At 40.7% G+C, this 15,185-nt stretch overlaps 1 protein-coding gene and 1 pseudogene across 1 annotated transcript in view; both read right to left on the bottom strand.

Moving 5' to 3' along the window:
- ARHGAP6 (Rho GTPase activating protein 6) overlaps positions 1-15,185 on the bottom strand; it is a 484,034-nt gene that overhangs the window by 76,512 nt on the left and 392,337 nt on the right. Inside the window, exon 2 of the mRNA XM_007455063.1 lies at positions 12,453-12,612. Coding sequence (XP_007455125.1) covers positions 12,453-12,612 — 160 coding nt within the window. The remainder of the gene's footprint in view (positions 1-12,452; positions 12,613-15,185) is intronic.
- Positions 13,814-15,185, bottom strand: part of LOC103086637 (nucleolar protein of 40 kDa pseudogene) — a 3,160-nt pseudogene continuing 1,788 nt past the window's right edge.

The raw sequence follows: 15,185 nt of genomic DNA, 5'->3' as shown, positions 1-15,185 counted from the left end.
CACCCAATGTTTTCTTTCCCTATTTTGTTAGGTGCTCTCCCTCCATGTGGTCATGCACCCTGGGATGAGTCCTCACCCCAGGCTCAGGAAAGGAAACTTAAGTCAAGCTAGTTCTTGTGATTTCTTTCTGCTTGCTGTATTGATTTGGGCACTGGCAACTGTTGCGATTCTAGGGATCCAGAAGGGAGGGAAGTCTGCTAGGAGGCAGCAGTGAAAATCCTTCTCTACTATTAAAAAGATACTTGCTGAAGAGCCACTGCTCTTCTCTGCCTCTTCATGCTGCCATAGAAGCAGTGATGCCGGTGGCTGCTGCAGTCATTTTGTGACAATGAGGGAAGCCAGTCAAAGAACAAAGTGACCCATGATTATGGCAGAGAAAAAAGGTGGAAGGCCACTGAATTTATGAGTCCTGGAACTAGCCTATCTGTGGGCTCCTAGTGAAGTAATATAATCAATTTCTTTGTTATATAAGTCACTTTTGGTTTGGTTCCCATAATTTGCAGCCAAAGCATCTTAACGATGGATAACCCAAAACTCCGGTTGTGGGATGTGATTTTCCTACGTATATTTGCACCAGCCTTGTCATATAATGCTAGATAGCCCTAAGAAAGACATCCCTAGAAGATCTGAATTTGTGTGTGTTGGGTGGCATCTAAGATAAGGAAGGAGGGTAAAAGCAGGAAGATCAGATTACAAAGAACTGTAAATCTGTAAATAAGTAAAGTCCTTAAAGAGAAAGACAGTTAAATTCTCAGTTATCAAACCAGACAGTAATAATAAAGCTAATAATCAACCCACATTGGAGACTGACTTATTATTAAAGTCACCCGGCTGATGCATAACTGACATTCCTATAACCTGCATGGTGGCATCAGCTGTTTGAGCAACTCATTAAAATATTGACATTTCTTTCTTGTTTAGCTTCACCAAGGGAATTTATTGCTCACTCTGAAAAAAGAATTTGATTACATATAATATAAACACTAAAACATCTGAGAGTTATGAAAGTGTGATAATTAAAAAACACTCAATTATGGAAGAGTAAAACTAAGAGAGTGAAGAAATTGACATGAATAGGATGGTACAGTCGATCAACCACATGGATAATAACTGTAAATTACTATATCAAATTAATATCAATCTCTTAAATCAGAGGTCAGCAAGCTTTTTCTGTAAAGGTCCAGATAGCAAATATTTTTGGCTTTGTGGGCTATACGGTCTCTGTCAAAACTACTCCACCCTGCTGTTATAGCACTAAAGTAGCCTTAGAAAATACCGAGACAAATACATAGGGCTGTGTTCTAATAAAACTTTATTTACAAAAACAGGCAGTGGGCTGGATTTGGCCTTTAGGCTGTAGTTTGCCCTCTCCTATCTTAAGTGAAGACCACCTTAAACTACTTTCCCAGAGCTCTCCACTTATAAAAAAAAACTTTATAAACACCCACTGATTGAATTTTTAAATAATCTTGAGGGCTCAATTTCAAATTATCTAGAAAGCTTGACTGGTTTAAAAAACACTTGGTCTTTAATTTCAATTGTTGCTATTTGCCTTTGTTTTTGCCCATGGAGAAACAAAGAAAGAAGCAAAAATGGAAGCTCCTATTCATATTTCAAGGATGGGACATTCTTTGTAATTATCAAGTTTACTTTTGGGCCATGGTCCCAACGGAGAGAAGAGTGCAGTCTTGAAATCTCTGAAAGGTGCCAGAATATTTCAGAAACTGCAATGACAAAAGTTTTGTTCAAGATGCCAAAGCCTTGTGCAATAAGAGCTGCTACTCCAACAAAGATACATCAGTATGTGTAAATGTGACCAGTAGGGACAAGACCTCAGCTAGAAAACTATATTGTCTAAGAACATAAAGGAAGCCGTTCGTGAATATGACGGCACAAAACATATGGCTTAAATAACCAGAGACTATTGTACTGGCTTGCCTGCTTGGCACAGAACAGAATCATACAGCAGCACGCACTTGAGAACTTGACATGGTAAAAGCCCTGGGGTACAGAGGACAGCACCCAAGAAGAAAATTTCAACAACAACCTGCAGGGAAACCTCTCTGTCATTCCTGGGTTTTACTGGAATAGGTAGATGAGGCAGCTTCTATCTGTAAGGGTCACCAAAGGTAACTTGGACAGGATGATATCCACTGCTCTGTTTTAATACAGTTGATGTGTCTGTGCTTTCTCTGTCGACGGTTTAAGAACTCCTTGAGGATGTGGACTACTTTTAACATGAGAGCAGTGAAGCAGCATGGGAAGCCCCTGGATGGCACGCCAATGTTGGGCTCTAGATAGAGAAGGTACTAGATGCTTAGGCCAAGGGTCTAGCCTAGGTTCCTTTCTGTGGCCCTAGGGAACCAATGCCCCAAGGCCCTAAGAGCCACAGCAGTGAACAAGTGAAAGGTTTCCATGCTGCCATTTTTGTTCTTTTCTTCTTGATCGCCTCTTTTCCATTCCATCTGCCTTTCAAGATTGCGTTATTCAAACTGTGGGTCATAACTTGTTGATGAATCATGAAAACTTAGCGTGTCATGACAAGCGTATTTTAGAAAATGATATAGAACCAAATAGAAGACAATAGGAGAGAACATTATAGAGGGTATCAAGGTGTATCTCAGATAACAGTAAACACCATCTGCTTCATGTGTTTGCTGGGCTGAGATGTAAAATAAAAGGTACAACTGGCTCTACAGCTCACACACTAGAGACGTTTGTTGAGGGCCTCTGAGCCCAGTGGTCTAACATTATTCTTTGATCACCCTATTTGGGGATGTTTGTTTCCGACCAGCATTTCTACCTACACTGGAGTCTGTGGATTTTTACCCCAGGTTGCAACTTCAATTTTACTTACACAAAAAGCTTTGATAAACAGTTCTCGTGCTTCACCTCTTCAAATGGACAATGCCAGCAGGGGTAACACAGAAATTGGACAGCTATAGTTTCTGTCTAGGGTTGTTGCATAAGCACCCAAAGCTCAATTTCCTTGCCCATCAGGTTGCCCTTATTTTTTAAATCAACATTCGAATCACAAACCAAAGACAGCTGCAGTGTTAGCCAACCAAGAATATCATTTTCTTGATTTCACTGAGTTGTTTACTTGGGGTTCACACAGCCTGAGGGACAATGGTGAGGGACCACTTTATATAGAAGCCACATAACAGCAATTCTGAGGCATCAGAGCACTCTTTTATTAGACTATTGCCCACATTTTCTTAAACCATCAGCTATTCCTCATTCCATGAGACTGTTCTTAAAATACATAAACGAAGCCTTTCTCAATTGTGATATCAGAGATTAAGTGAAGAAAAAAAGGGCACTAAAGAAAACTTGAACATGCATTTCTCTCTTATGAAACCATTCCGCTTTAAATACTTAGTTTCCATTATAGTGAGATAAAGGCTACACTAAGCGGCTTTACAGATTGGACGTAAGTCAGTCACTTCCTTTTATTTTACCTTAGACCAGAGGTGAGCCAGTTTTTCCTGTAAAGAGCCAGATAGGAAATGTTTGAGACTCCCTGAGGCATATGGACTGTCACGACTATTCAACTCTGCCATCGTTGCTCAAAAGCAGCCACAGATGATACGTAAATGAATAAGCATAGCTGTGTGCCAATAAGATTTTATTTACAAAAACAGATGGTGAGCTGGGTTTGGCCAGTGGGCCAGTTCACTGACCCCTGCCTTAGACCATTGGTATTAAAATGCTATCAGAATAATATTAATTGAATCTGATACATAAACAATACTCCGTTGATCTGTTCTGAATAAATGAAAAGTTCATGAAGGCCATTAGGCGTTGCTTAATTTCTCGACCACGGTCTCTGCATTTGTCTCCTGGGTCTGCTGTTAAGGACTGAGCCATTTACAGACCAGAAAGTCTGATCCAAGAGCTTATGCAAATGTATAAATGTGCCACATCTTCTTTATCTATTCATCTGTCAGTGGACACTTAGGTTGCTTCCATGTCCTGGCTACTGTAGATAATACTGCAATGAACATTGTGGTACTTGACTCTTTTTGAATTATGGTTTTCTCAGGGTATATGCCCGGTAGTGGGATTGCTGGGTCGTACGGTAGTTCTATTTCTAGTTTTTCAAGGGGTGGGATAGGGAGGGTGGGAGGGCGACGCAAGAGGAAGAGGATACGGGGATATATGTTTGTGTATTGCTGACCACTTTGTTACACAGCAGACACTAACACACCATTGTAAAGCAATTATACTCCAATAAAGATGTTAAAAAAAACAACAACAAAGAGCTCATGCCAAAAGCCGCCTTTGACGGGTAGAAACATTCCATGGTCGCCTCCATGGGGCAAACTCAAGCTCACAGGGAAAACTCTATTGATAGATATGATCCCTCCCACCAAAAGGCCTCCTGATTTCTACCACTAGGTTCTCTATAGCATCCTCAAAATTCCCTTTTTGAAATATCAAGTTTAGAAGGGGTAACAAATTAAACTCATTAGTCATCTTAGAAGGTTTATGTAAATCTTATTAGTTTTTATTTTGCTTGTCTCCTGGTTGAATAGATATAGAGGAGGGAGGAGCCACAAGACTGGAGAAACCTAGGTTCCTGCATAACTGTGTGGAACACTCTCCCCTCCCAATCCTCATGGCCAACCTGCAGTGGATGGTGCCTGAGCAAGAAAGAAACTTTTTAGTACTAAGCGGTTAGCCTATCTCGACTAATACAAGTATGTATCTGTGAGATACATTCCCAGAAGTAGCATTATTGGGCCACTTAAGAGTTAGATGTTGCCAAATCGCCTTGTAAGTTGCTGCCACAATTATATTCCTATCAACAGTACATGAGTGTCTGTTTTCCCAGAAAGTATACCATCCAACTGTGGGAGCCATTCCTATCTAAGAGAAAAAAAAAATCTCCTTGTCATTGAGCTTGCATTTCTTGAATGAATATGAGGGTGAGAGCACCTTTACAAATACTTAAAAATCATTTGAATTTCTTTTTCTGTGAGCTGCCTATAATTTGTCCACATTTTAATTATGTTCTTTCTCATATTAATTTGTAATAAAGCTTTGTATCGTAGAGAAGTTAGCCTTTAGTTTGTCAAATGTGTTGTAAATTTCTACTTTATTTATTCACTTACTTATTTATCTGCCACACAGATGATTCTATTTTTTTTAACGTAGTGAAACAGGTCACTCTCTTTACGTTTTCTGGGTAGTGCCTTCCTCCATGTAAAAATATATTAATATCTAGCTATGTTTTGTTTTGGTGCATTTATAGTTTCATTTTTTTAAATCTTCAAATCTTCCTTCCACATCAGTTTATTTGGATGTAAGGAGTAAGGTCAGAATCCGATTTGTCTCCTCAATGGTTGTCTCATTGTCACAAATACAATACAATAAGCCATCATTTCCCCGTGACAAGAAATGCAATACTTATGTCGTAAGTTCTCATTTATTTTAGCTCAATTCTCAACTCTACTGTCTCCCATCGATCTACCTACTGTGAAGCAGTACAATATTCTTTTAACTGCTTTAGTTCGGTGACATTTTAATAAATGGATATAGGGATAATTTCCATGTGACCCCTTTTTCAGATTTTCCCCTGCCTACTTACTCTCATATAATTATTTGCCAAGATGATGTTTAGATCAATTTAGTGATATTACAAAAACAAATTCTGTCGGTATGTTTTTTGGAATCACATTCAGTTTGTAGATAACTTATGACATAACTGACATCTTTATATTATTGATTCTTTTTATTCAAGAAAAATATAAGTCTTTTATATTTATTTCTAACTTCTCATTCAACTTAGAGTCCATCGTCTGAGATTATAATCATTCCCTTGGATACTGTATTAATTTCTTATGGCTGCTGTAACAAATGACCACAAACTTAGTGGCTTAAACAGCTCAAATTTATTATCTGACATTTCTGGAGACAAGAAGTCTGAAATGGGTCTCACTGGGCTAAAATCAAGGTGTCAGCAGGATTGCATTCCTTTCTAGAGGCTCTAGGGACAATCTGTTTCCTTGCCTTTTTTAGCTCCTAGAGGCCTCCTGCATTCCTTGGCTCATGGCCCCTTCCTCCATCATGAAAGCCAGCAACACTACATCTCTCTGACCATTCCTCCAAAGTCATATCTCTCTCAGATGGGAGAGTTTCTCTGCTTTTTAGTACCCACGTGATTAGTTTGGACCCTCCCAGATAATCCAGGATAATCTTGCTGTCTCAAGGACCTGAGTTGATCACATCTGCAAAGTTCGTTTTGGCATGTGAGGTAAATATTCAAAGGTTCCAGGCCATCTTTGAGGGGTCCAGTATTCTGCCTACCACAGATATACTCTCAACTGCCATGTCCCTCGCTACCATTATTGAACTCAACCGGAAAACCCTAACTCTACTGAGAGGAAATTTGGATTAAACAGGGCTGGGAAACTGAAACTACAAAACGGTGTGTTTGCATTAGCAGTGTTTAGCTGCCCAGATGTTTAGTTTGCAATTTAAATAACCAGCTACTAACTTCAAATAGACCTTCAGGGCTGCCCTGCAATCCTGCAACATTGCTGGTCCATCAGCTTCCCTCTTTTCTATTGCTCTCCTCTTTCCTCAAACCTCTAGGACCTCCTTCCCAGCCCCACTCCTAGCAGATGAAATCGTTTCCTATTTTGCTGTGAGTGAAGAGGCAATCTGGAGTGAAATTCCGCACGCTCTCCCGTCATCTTCTAATCTACCTACATCTGTACCCATATAACCAATGTCCACCTAGTACTAAAGCTCAGGAGGTCAAACTCTCTATCTGTGCCTTGGATCACACCACTGGGAATAACCCCAGTAGTTTCCCAACCCGCCAATCTTCTACTCTTCCCTCTCTATGGAGAATACCAGCAGCTGATGAATATGTTATATTATCATTCATCTGAGCCCTGGAAGCACCAGTCTCATAGAGGAAGAGGGTCCTCAAAACAGATACCCGTAAATAAATTCCTACAGTCATCCTAACGTGGCAAAGAACAAAAATGTGAGCTTGAGTATGTTTCCATTTTCATTGTACTCACTATCTCATTAGGCGTGGTATCGTTTCTTTAGGTTCTAGGCCCCGGCAACTATTTATTTTCCTGAGTCAATTATTCATACAGTGACTGAGAACCCTGTTTAGAACCTCCACTTAGGGGTTTACACGGAACCAAGTGGCTACCCTCGGACCAAAGCTGCCATCATAGCACTCAGCACCGGCCATGCATTTGAAGGATCTTGGTAAATATTCAATGTCTACAATCATCTGCCCAAAACAATAGTTTCAGAACTCTTTGGTGATGTCTGTTCTTTTTCCACGCAGCCACCCAGTTCCTTCTCTCCTTCGTAAGTAAGAAATTATTTGCAAACCGTTAGCTCCTACTTTGATGGAAAATATCAAAATAACTCCTGTAGCCCAAATATCTTTGCAGATCTTGATAGAACAAATCTTTCCCTGAATGTACTAGGACCAACATAGTCTCATAAATAAGCAATGGAGACAGAGCTTCTAGCAGATAAGTTTTGTAAAATTCTCTGTTTGGTAAAGGTTATTTATTTAGTGGACTCTATAAAAAGCGAGAACAAAGAGAAACATCAAATTAACTGGATTTAAAAACAAAGCTACAAAGAATATTTTTTCCTTGGTATCTCATCTGATGTGCACCCAATCTGGTTTTCACATAACTTTTTAGAGTCATCATTCCCTTCACTATAAATTTGGTTTGCCAGAAACATTTCTATTAAAAATTTTTCTTAGGAACTGAAAGAACATCTGTTCTTGTAAAAGGGACACAGGACGATTGGGCCCCACCTGGGCCACCTTGTGAGTTAACGGGGAGGCGAGGGAAGGCCTCATCTCCACCCTAAAACCAAACCAAGATGAGGCAGAATGAGAAGGTCTTAGGGAGAAGCAGAAACCTGGCCTGATGGTGATTAGCACTCATTTTTCACCCATTGCCAAAGGGATTTTCTTCTTACTTGACCTGAGGATCTCTGTGTTACATTAGTATGAAAAGATATAACAGGGGTAGGAATTTCCTCTTGGAAGGAACTGGCTGTGGTTGTGGTGTCAAGTAGCACATGATGAGAAAGCCAAGGGAGCCAGGCATCAGTCAGTGAAATGTGCCTGTCCACCAGCCTCTTGGCCTAAGCTACCTCTCCCTTCTCCTGAACTCTTTCATGACCTCCAGCAGAGTCCGAGATTCCAGCTTAAAGAAGGAAAGCGGCCCCTCTTGCCACTTCTATTTAACACAATATTGGAAGTGCTGAACACAGCCATCAGACAAGGAAAAGAAATTAAAGGCATCCAAATTGGAAGGGAAGAAGTAAAACCGTCACTATTTGCAGAGGACATGATACTTTATATAGAAAGCCCTAGGGACTTCCCTGGTGGCACAGTGGTTAAAGCATCCTCCTGCCAATGCAGTGGACACGGGTTCCAGCCCTGTTCCGGGAAGATCCCACGTGCCGCGGAGCAACAAAGCCCATGCCCCACAACTACTGCGCTGGTGCTCTAGAGCCCATGAGCCACAACTACTGAGCCCGTGGGCCTGGAGCCTGTGCTCTGCAACAAGAGAAGCCACCACAATGAGAAGCCCGCACACCGCAACGAAGAGTAGCCCCTGCCCACTGCAACTAGAGAAAGCCCGTGTGCACCAATGAAGACCCAATACAGCCACAGATAAATAAATAAATAAATAAATAAATAAATAAATAAATAAATAAGAAACCCCTGAAGTCTCCACCAACACACTATTAAAACTAATAAATGAATTCAGTAAAGCTGCAAGATACAGGATTAATATACAGAAATCTGTTGCTTTTCTACACAGTAATAACAAACTATCAGAAAGAGAATGTGAAAAGCAATCCCATTTAAAATCACATCAAAAAGAATAAAATACTTAGGAATAAACTTAACCAAGGAGATGAAAGACCTTTACTCTGAAAACTGTAGAACACTGATGAAGAAAATTGAAGATGATACAAAGAAATGGAAAAATAGCCTGTGCTCTTGGATTGGAAGAATTAATATTGTTAAAATGGCCATACAATCCAAAGCAATCTACAGATTTAATGCAATCCCTATCAAAATACCCAAGACATTTTTCACAGAACTAGAACAAATAATCCAAAAATGTATATGGAAGCACAAAAGACCTGGAGTTGCCAAAGCAATCTTGAGAAAAAAGAACAAAGTTGGAGGTATCACTCGCCCAGTCTTCAGACTATACTACAAAACTACAGTAATCAAAACAGCGTGGTACTGACACAAAACCAGACACATAGAGAGAGCCAAGAAATAAACCCACACACCTCTGGTCAATTAATCTCTGACAAAGGAGGCAAGAATATACAATGGAGAAAAGACAGTCTCTTCAATAAGTGGTGCTGGGAAAATTTAACAGCTACATGTAAATGAACGAGATTAGAACATTTCCTCACACCATATACAAAGATAAACTCAAAATGGATTAAAGACTTAACTATAAGACCTGAAATCATAAAGCTCATAGGCAGAACACTCTTTGACATAAATCGTAGCAATATTTTCTTGGATCTGTCTCCTAAGGCAAAAGAAATAAAAGTAAAAATAAACAAATGGGGCCTAATTAAACTTTTTGTTTTTGCACTGTAAAGGAAACCACTGACAAAAATGAAAAGACAACCTATGGAATGGGAGAAAATTTTTGCAAATGATATGATCAATAAGGGGTTAATGTCCAACATATAAAAACAGCTCAACATAAAAAAAAAAAAGCCCAATTTAAAAATGGGCAGAAGACATGAATAGACATTTTTCCAAAGAGGAAATGCAGATGGCCAAGAGGCAGATGAAAAGATGCTCAACATCGCTAATCATCAGGCAAATGCAAATCAAAATCACAATGAGATATCACCTCACACCTGTAAAATGGTTATCACCAAAAAGTCTATAAATAACAAATGTTGGTAAGGATACGGAGAAAAAGAAACCCTCCTACACTGTTGGTGGGAATGTAAATTGGTACAGCCCTGTGGAAAACAGTATGGAGGCTGCTAAAAATAGAAAACTAAAAATAGAACTACCATAAGATCCATGAATTCCACTCTAGTATATATCTGGAAAAAAAATTTAAAAAGGTACATGCACCCCAATGTTCATAGCAGAATTATTTACAATTGCCAAGATATGGAAGCAACTGAAGTATTCACAACAGATGAGTGGATAAATAAGATGTGGTATATATATATATAGAATGGAATATTACTCAGCCATAAAAGAATGAAATTCTGCCATTTGAAGCAATGTGGATGGACTTAGAGAATCTTATGTTTAGTGAAATAAGTCAGACAGAGAAAGACAAATACTGTATGATATCACTTATATGTGGAATCTGAAAACTAAAGCAAATGAATGTATATAGCAAAACAGAAACAGACTCACAGATACAGAAAACAAACTAGTGGTTACCAGTGTGGAGCAGGAAGGGAGAGGGGCAAGACTGGGGTAAGGGATTAAGAGATATAAAGTACTATGTATAAAATAGATAAGCAACAGGGATGTATTGTACAGCACAGGGAATTAGAGCCATTATCTTGTAATAACTTTTTTTTTCAACATCTTTATTGGAGTATAATTGCTCTACAGTGGTGCGTTAGCTTCTGCTGTATAACAAAGTGAATCAGCCATACGTATACATATATCCCCATATCCCCTCCCTCTTGCTTCTCCCTCCCACCCTCCCTATCCCACCCCTCTAGGTGGTCACAAAGCACCGAGCTGATCTCCCTGTGCTATGTGGCTGCTTCCCACTAGCTATCCATTCTACGTTTGGTAGTGTACATATGTCTATGACACTCTCTCACGTCGTCCCAGCCCACCCCTCCCCCTCCCCGTGTCCTCAAGTCCACTCTCCACGTCTTATCTTGTAATAACTTTTCATGGAGTATAATCTGTAAAATTACTGAGTCACTATGATGTTCACTTGAAACTAATATAACATTGTAAATCAACTACACTTGCATTTTTTTTAAAAAAGGAATAAAAGTGGCCCTAAGAGCCACCATCCAACAAAAAATTCTGTGTGGTCACTGTCTTTGTGCTACTCTTTCTAGTCAACAAAACCGAGCCTCCTACTACAGAGGTAAATTGCCCAAGCTCACATGTGGAGGGGGGAGGGGGTGACCGGACAAGTCCTCATATTCCGGTCTTCAGACTCCCAAGCCAGTGCCCTTTCTATCAGACACAGGTGAGCCAAGAAAACAGCTCCACCAACACTGCTGTTGACGGAATGCGAGCACATGTGTTCATGTGTGTATTAAGGTTGCTAAGCCTCTACACTTGGGCCCTTGGGCCCTGACAATGCTTGCTGTGGGGGACTGTCCAGTGTATTGCAGGATGTCTAACAGCATCCCTGGCTTCCATGCAGTAGATGTCAGCTGCATCCTTCCTCCAAGCTGTGAAAACTGAAAGTGGAGCCAGACATTGCTAAATTTTACCTGGGGAATGGGGGAAAACCATCCCTGGTTGAGAACTACATATCTATGTGTATGTGTGTATATATGATATGCATGATTTTATGAATATTCATGAAGCATCCCCTCAACTCCCTAAAAAAAGAAGACAAAGGAGAAGTTCTGAAGATACTGAAATCTTCCAAGGCAATCTTCTAGCTTTCAGATGCTTGCTATCGCTCTCCTGCTTTCCTTTAAGTTTTAGGCACAGCAGCCAATGTTGCGTTTTTATGGCAGGTTTACTCTATTTGTATAACATCACAGCTTTTCACTTCACCTCAATTACCTTACGGCTACACACGAATACACATTAAAAAGTACCTTTATAGAAGATAGTCAACATTCAGAAACAGGCTTTACAGATCAAAGGATTTCAAATACATGCTTCTCATCCTTACCAGAATCAGGATCTGTGTTTGTAAAAACATCAGACAACCAGGCCTGCACTGGCTCCAGTGTCATAGTGGTGAACCCCAACAGAGACAGGCCAGGTGAAAGACGGGATAAAAATGAGTTAACACTGGTATAATCACTGATTCTGAGTTTGCATAAGGTCAAATGAGAAGTTTAACAGATTGTTAAAACATTCTTTTTCAACTGCTTATTTTGAAATCATATTGAGACAGACACGGTTTTTCTTCTAACCCTTTAAGTTGACCTTTCTGAAACTTCTTTTTAAGTGGTTGTGCTGAAGCCACGCAGACCGCTGAGATACACACGGCTTTCCCCTTTAATGCCCCAAGTTGATCTTCCCTTTAAATACACATAATAGTCGACACGTAAACTGTCCCACTTGAAAACATCTTTCAAAATGGTTGCCAGAGCCAGCCAGTGACCCAGAAGCTACAGCTTCCTTCCTGTGTTAATAGTGGGGTTGAGAGGACTCTGCAGCTTGGGGCCCTGGCAGAGCAGATGTGTGACTTCCAGCATCCCCCATGTGATGGCAGATGGGGCCTTACCTTTGGGAATGGTGATCTGACAGCTCAGGTCACAGTCCTGCTGCAGCTGATAAAAAGCCACTTCCTGCAGCCGGGCTCGCTCCAGCTCTGAGAGGCTCTGGATGGAGACTGACCTCAGCCGTACGCTGCGACCCGACATACTGTTCCACGTGAAGTCACCCTGCAGATCAAGGGGAAGCACATCAAGTGTCACACAGTAATCTACGACTCACAAGCCTCGGCCTCTCTCTCAATCGGTCATAACGTCAAGCAAACTTCGTTTTTATGTTCCCAAATGGGCTCTCAATCCCTAAAATCAAATCCACTCTTACTTAACTGTGGATTTATTCAGTCAATTGCAAACATCAAAATCTGGAGTAACTGCTAGGTCATCTGATCCCATAAAATGATGCAAAGAAAACTATGTGGAAGGATGCTTCAAGGGTCCTGCCTCCTCTCTTTTATGGGAACACATGGGAACTTTTCGGTTTTTCTTTCTCAGTAACAGGAAAAACTACCGCTAATTGCCATTGTGCACACTAGACATAGGAGGGTAAACGTATATTGATAGCCTACCGTGTACCAGCAATGTGCCAAGGGCTTTTTAGTTACTTCCTCTATATAATAATACAATCTAGTATATTTATTATATATGACACAGTATATTATTATTATATATAACTCATACTTATGATACATTATTGTAATATATACTTAGGATACATTATGTTGATATTATAGTAATATATAGTATATATAAATATAATATAGAAGGAATTGAAGGTTAGGAAGGTTAAGTAATTTTCGCCAAATTGTAAAACTTACAAGATTTGAAACTAACCAGGACCCCCGAGCTAAAAAAATCTTAGGCTTTTAAATTCTATGCTAAATTGTAACCACTGAGTTTCTATTTAGAGCAGTCTAATGAGCTCTTTTGATCACAGTAAGTATAGAGATATGATCAATAAAAGCTACACATATTTATAGAGACGTTTGATGGTAAAATACTCCACATCAAAGAATCAAAGCAAAGATTCCCACAATCCTGAGTCTATCTGTGCGCTCACATACACACCTCTGATTTCACACCTCTGAGAGTGAACATCTCTACCCTTGATGCAGACAGTGAGAAAGCGGTGACCTAAGAAACAATATTTCACAATCCTCTGAAGCCCAATGTCCCCTCACTGAGGAGGAATTCCTACGAATCACAGATATCAACCAGGGCACAACAGCTTTGAAGAGGTATCTACTGTTTCGTTAACAATCAAGAAAAATTCTGGGAGAAGGAATCGTGCTGGGCCCTACAGACACTGCCAGGGACTTCTTGTGCATGTGGGGAACATTTAAGGAATCCCAGAAGACTTCACCATCCTCACTATTCACCTTAAAGAGGAGAGCCAGAAAGGCTGGCCCCAGCGACTGCTAAGACACCTTTGTTCCCTACTGGTAGCAAATTCCTGCCTAGAAGGTTCATTCCAAAGAGTGAACGGCACTATGTTAATTCTTTGCTAGTTTTTTCCTCTTTATCTGGGATTTCAGTGATTTATTTACTCATTCATTTAACAAATGGAGCTATCATACTCTAGTAGGGGCAGAAAATAAACAAGGGTAAATAAAGAATGTAGCGTGTTAAGTAATGATAACTGCTAAGGAGGGAACAAAAAGCAAGGAAGGGGCCGGCAGTGTGAGTAGAGGACAGGGATTTACACTATTAGGTGGAAGGGCTGGGAAAGACCTCACAGGAAAGTCCAGGTTTGAGCAGAGCTTAAAGGAGATGAGGAATTTTTGTTTGTTTGCCTTCACACCTGTGCGTCTGCATCCAGTGGGTGAGAAGGAGGGGTACCAGGGACCCAGGAGGGGCACAGGGAACAAACAGAGTGTGGGAATGTGTCAGGGCCGAGGAGTGAGTGCGTAAATCTCGGCAAAGCGGGTAGGCTGCAGTCACATTTGGTGAACTGAAGAACATTCTTCCAGGCCCAGTGTATTTTGGATTTTTTTCTTTTTTCTTTTGGTATAGCTAGACTAACCACAAGTTTAGACAGGAACTGGGGACTTAAATGTTGGGTGTACCTCTCACTCACACCCTTTAAAAAGCTTAGGGCACCACAGGTACGATATCAGTGAATTGCTTTCCCCTCACCCCAAATGGGAAGGTCCAGATGAGCTGGGGAGTTTTAAATATGAAGTTTAGGTATCTAAGGGAGCCCGCTGCTACTTGAAGTGTCAAAATGGAATTACATATCTATTCTTTAAATGCATTTAAAAACATGCCCTCCAATGGGCTCTAGTATCTGTAGCAGGGGTTGGCTATCTTTTTCTGTAAAAGGTCAGATAGTAAATACTTCAGAACTTGGGGGCCATGTGGTGTCTGTCAAAACTATTCAGATCTGCCTTTGTGGCATGAGAGCAACCACAGACAGTTTATGAACGAATGGGTGTGGCTGCGTGCCAGTCAAACTTCATTTACAAAAATAGGTGGAAGGGCTTCCCTGGTGGCGCAGTGCTTGAGGGTCCGCCTGCCGATGCGGGAGACGCGGGTTCGTGCCCCGTTTCGGGGGGATCCCACGTGCCGCGGAGTGGCTGGGCCCGTGAGCCATGGCCGCTGGGCCTGCGCGTCCGGAGCCTGTGCTCCGCAAATGGGGGAGGCCACAGCAGTGAGAGGCCCGCGTAACGCAAGGAAAAAAAAAAAAAAAAAAAAAAGGAAAGGGAAAGGACTTGTCTAAGGAAACACAGAAATTTAGGGGCAAAAAT

The sequence above is a fragment of the Lipotes vexillifer genome, unplaced genomic scaffold, assembly GCF_000442215.2.
Source record: "Lipotes vexillifer unplaced genomic scaffold, Lipotes_vexillifer_v1.1 scaffold431, whole genome shotgun sequence".
In the NCBI taxonomy this organism is placed as follows: Eukaryota; Metazoa; Chordata; class Mammalia; order Artiodactyla; family Lipotidae; genus Lipotes; species Lipotes vexillifer.
The sequence above is the reverse complement of the archived record's forward strand: the minus strand, read 5'-3'. Positions and strand labels throughout refer to the sequence as shown.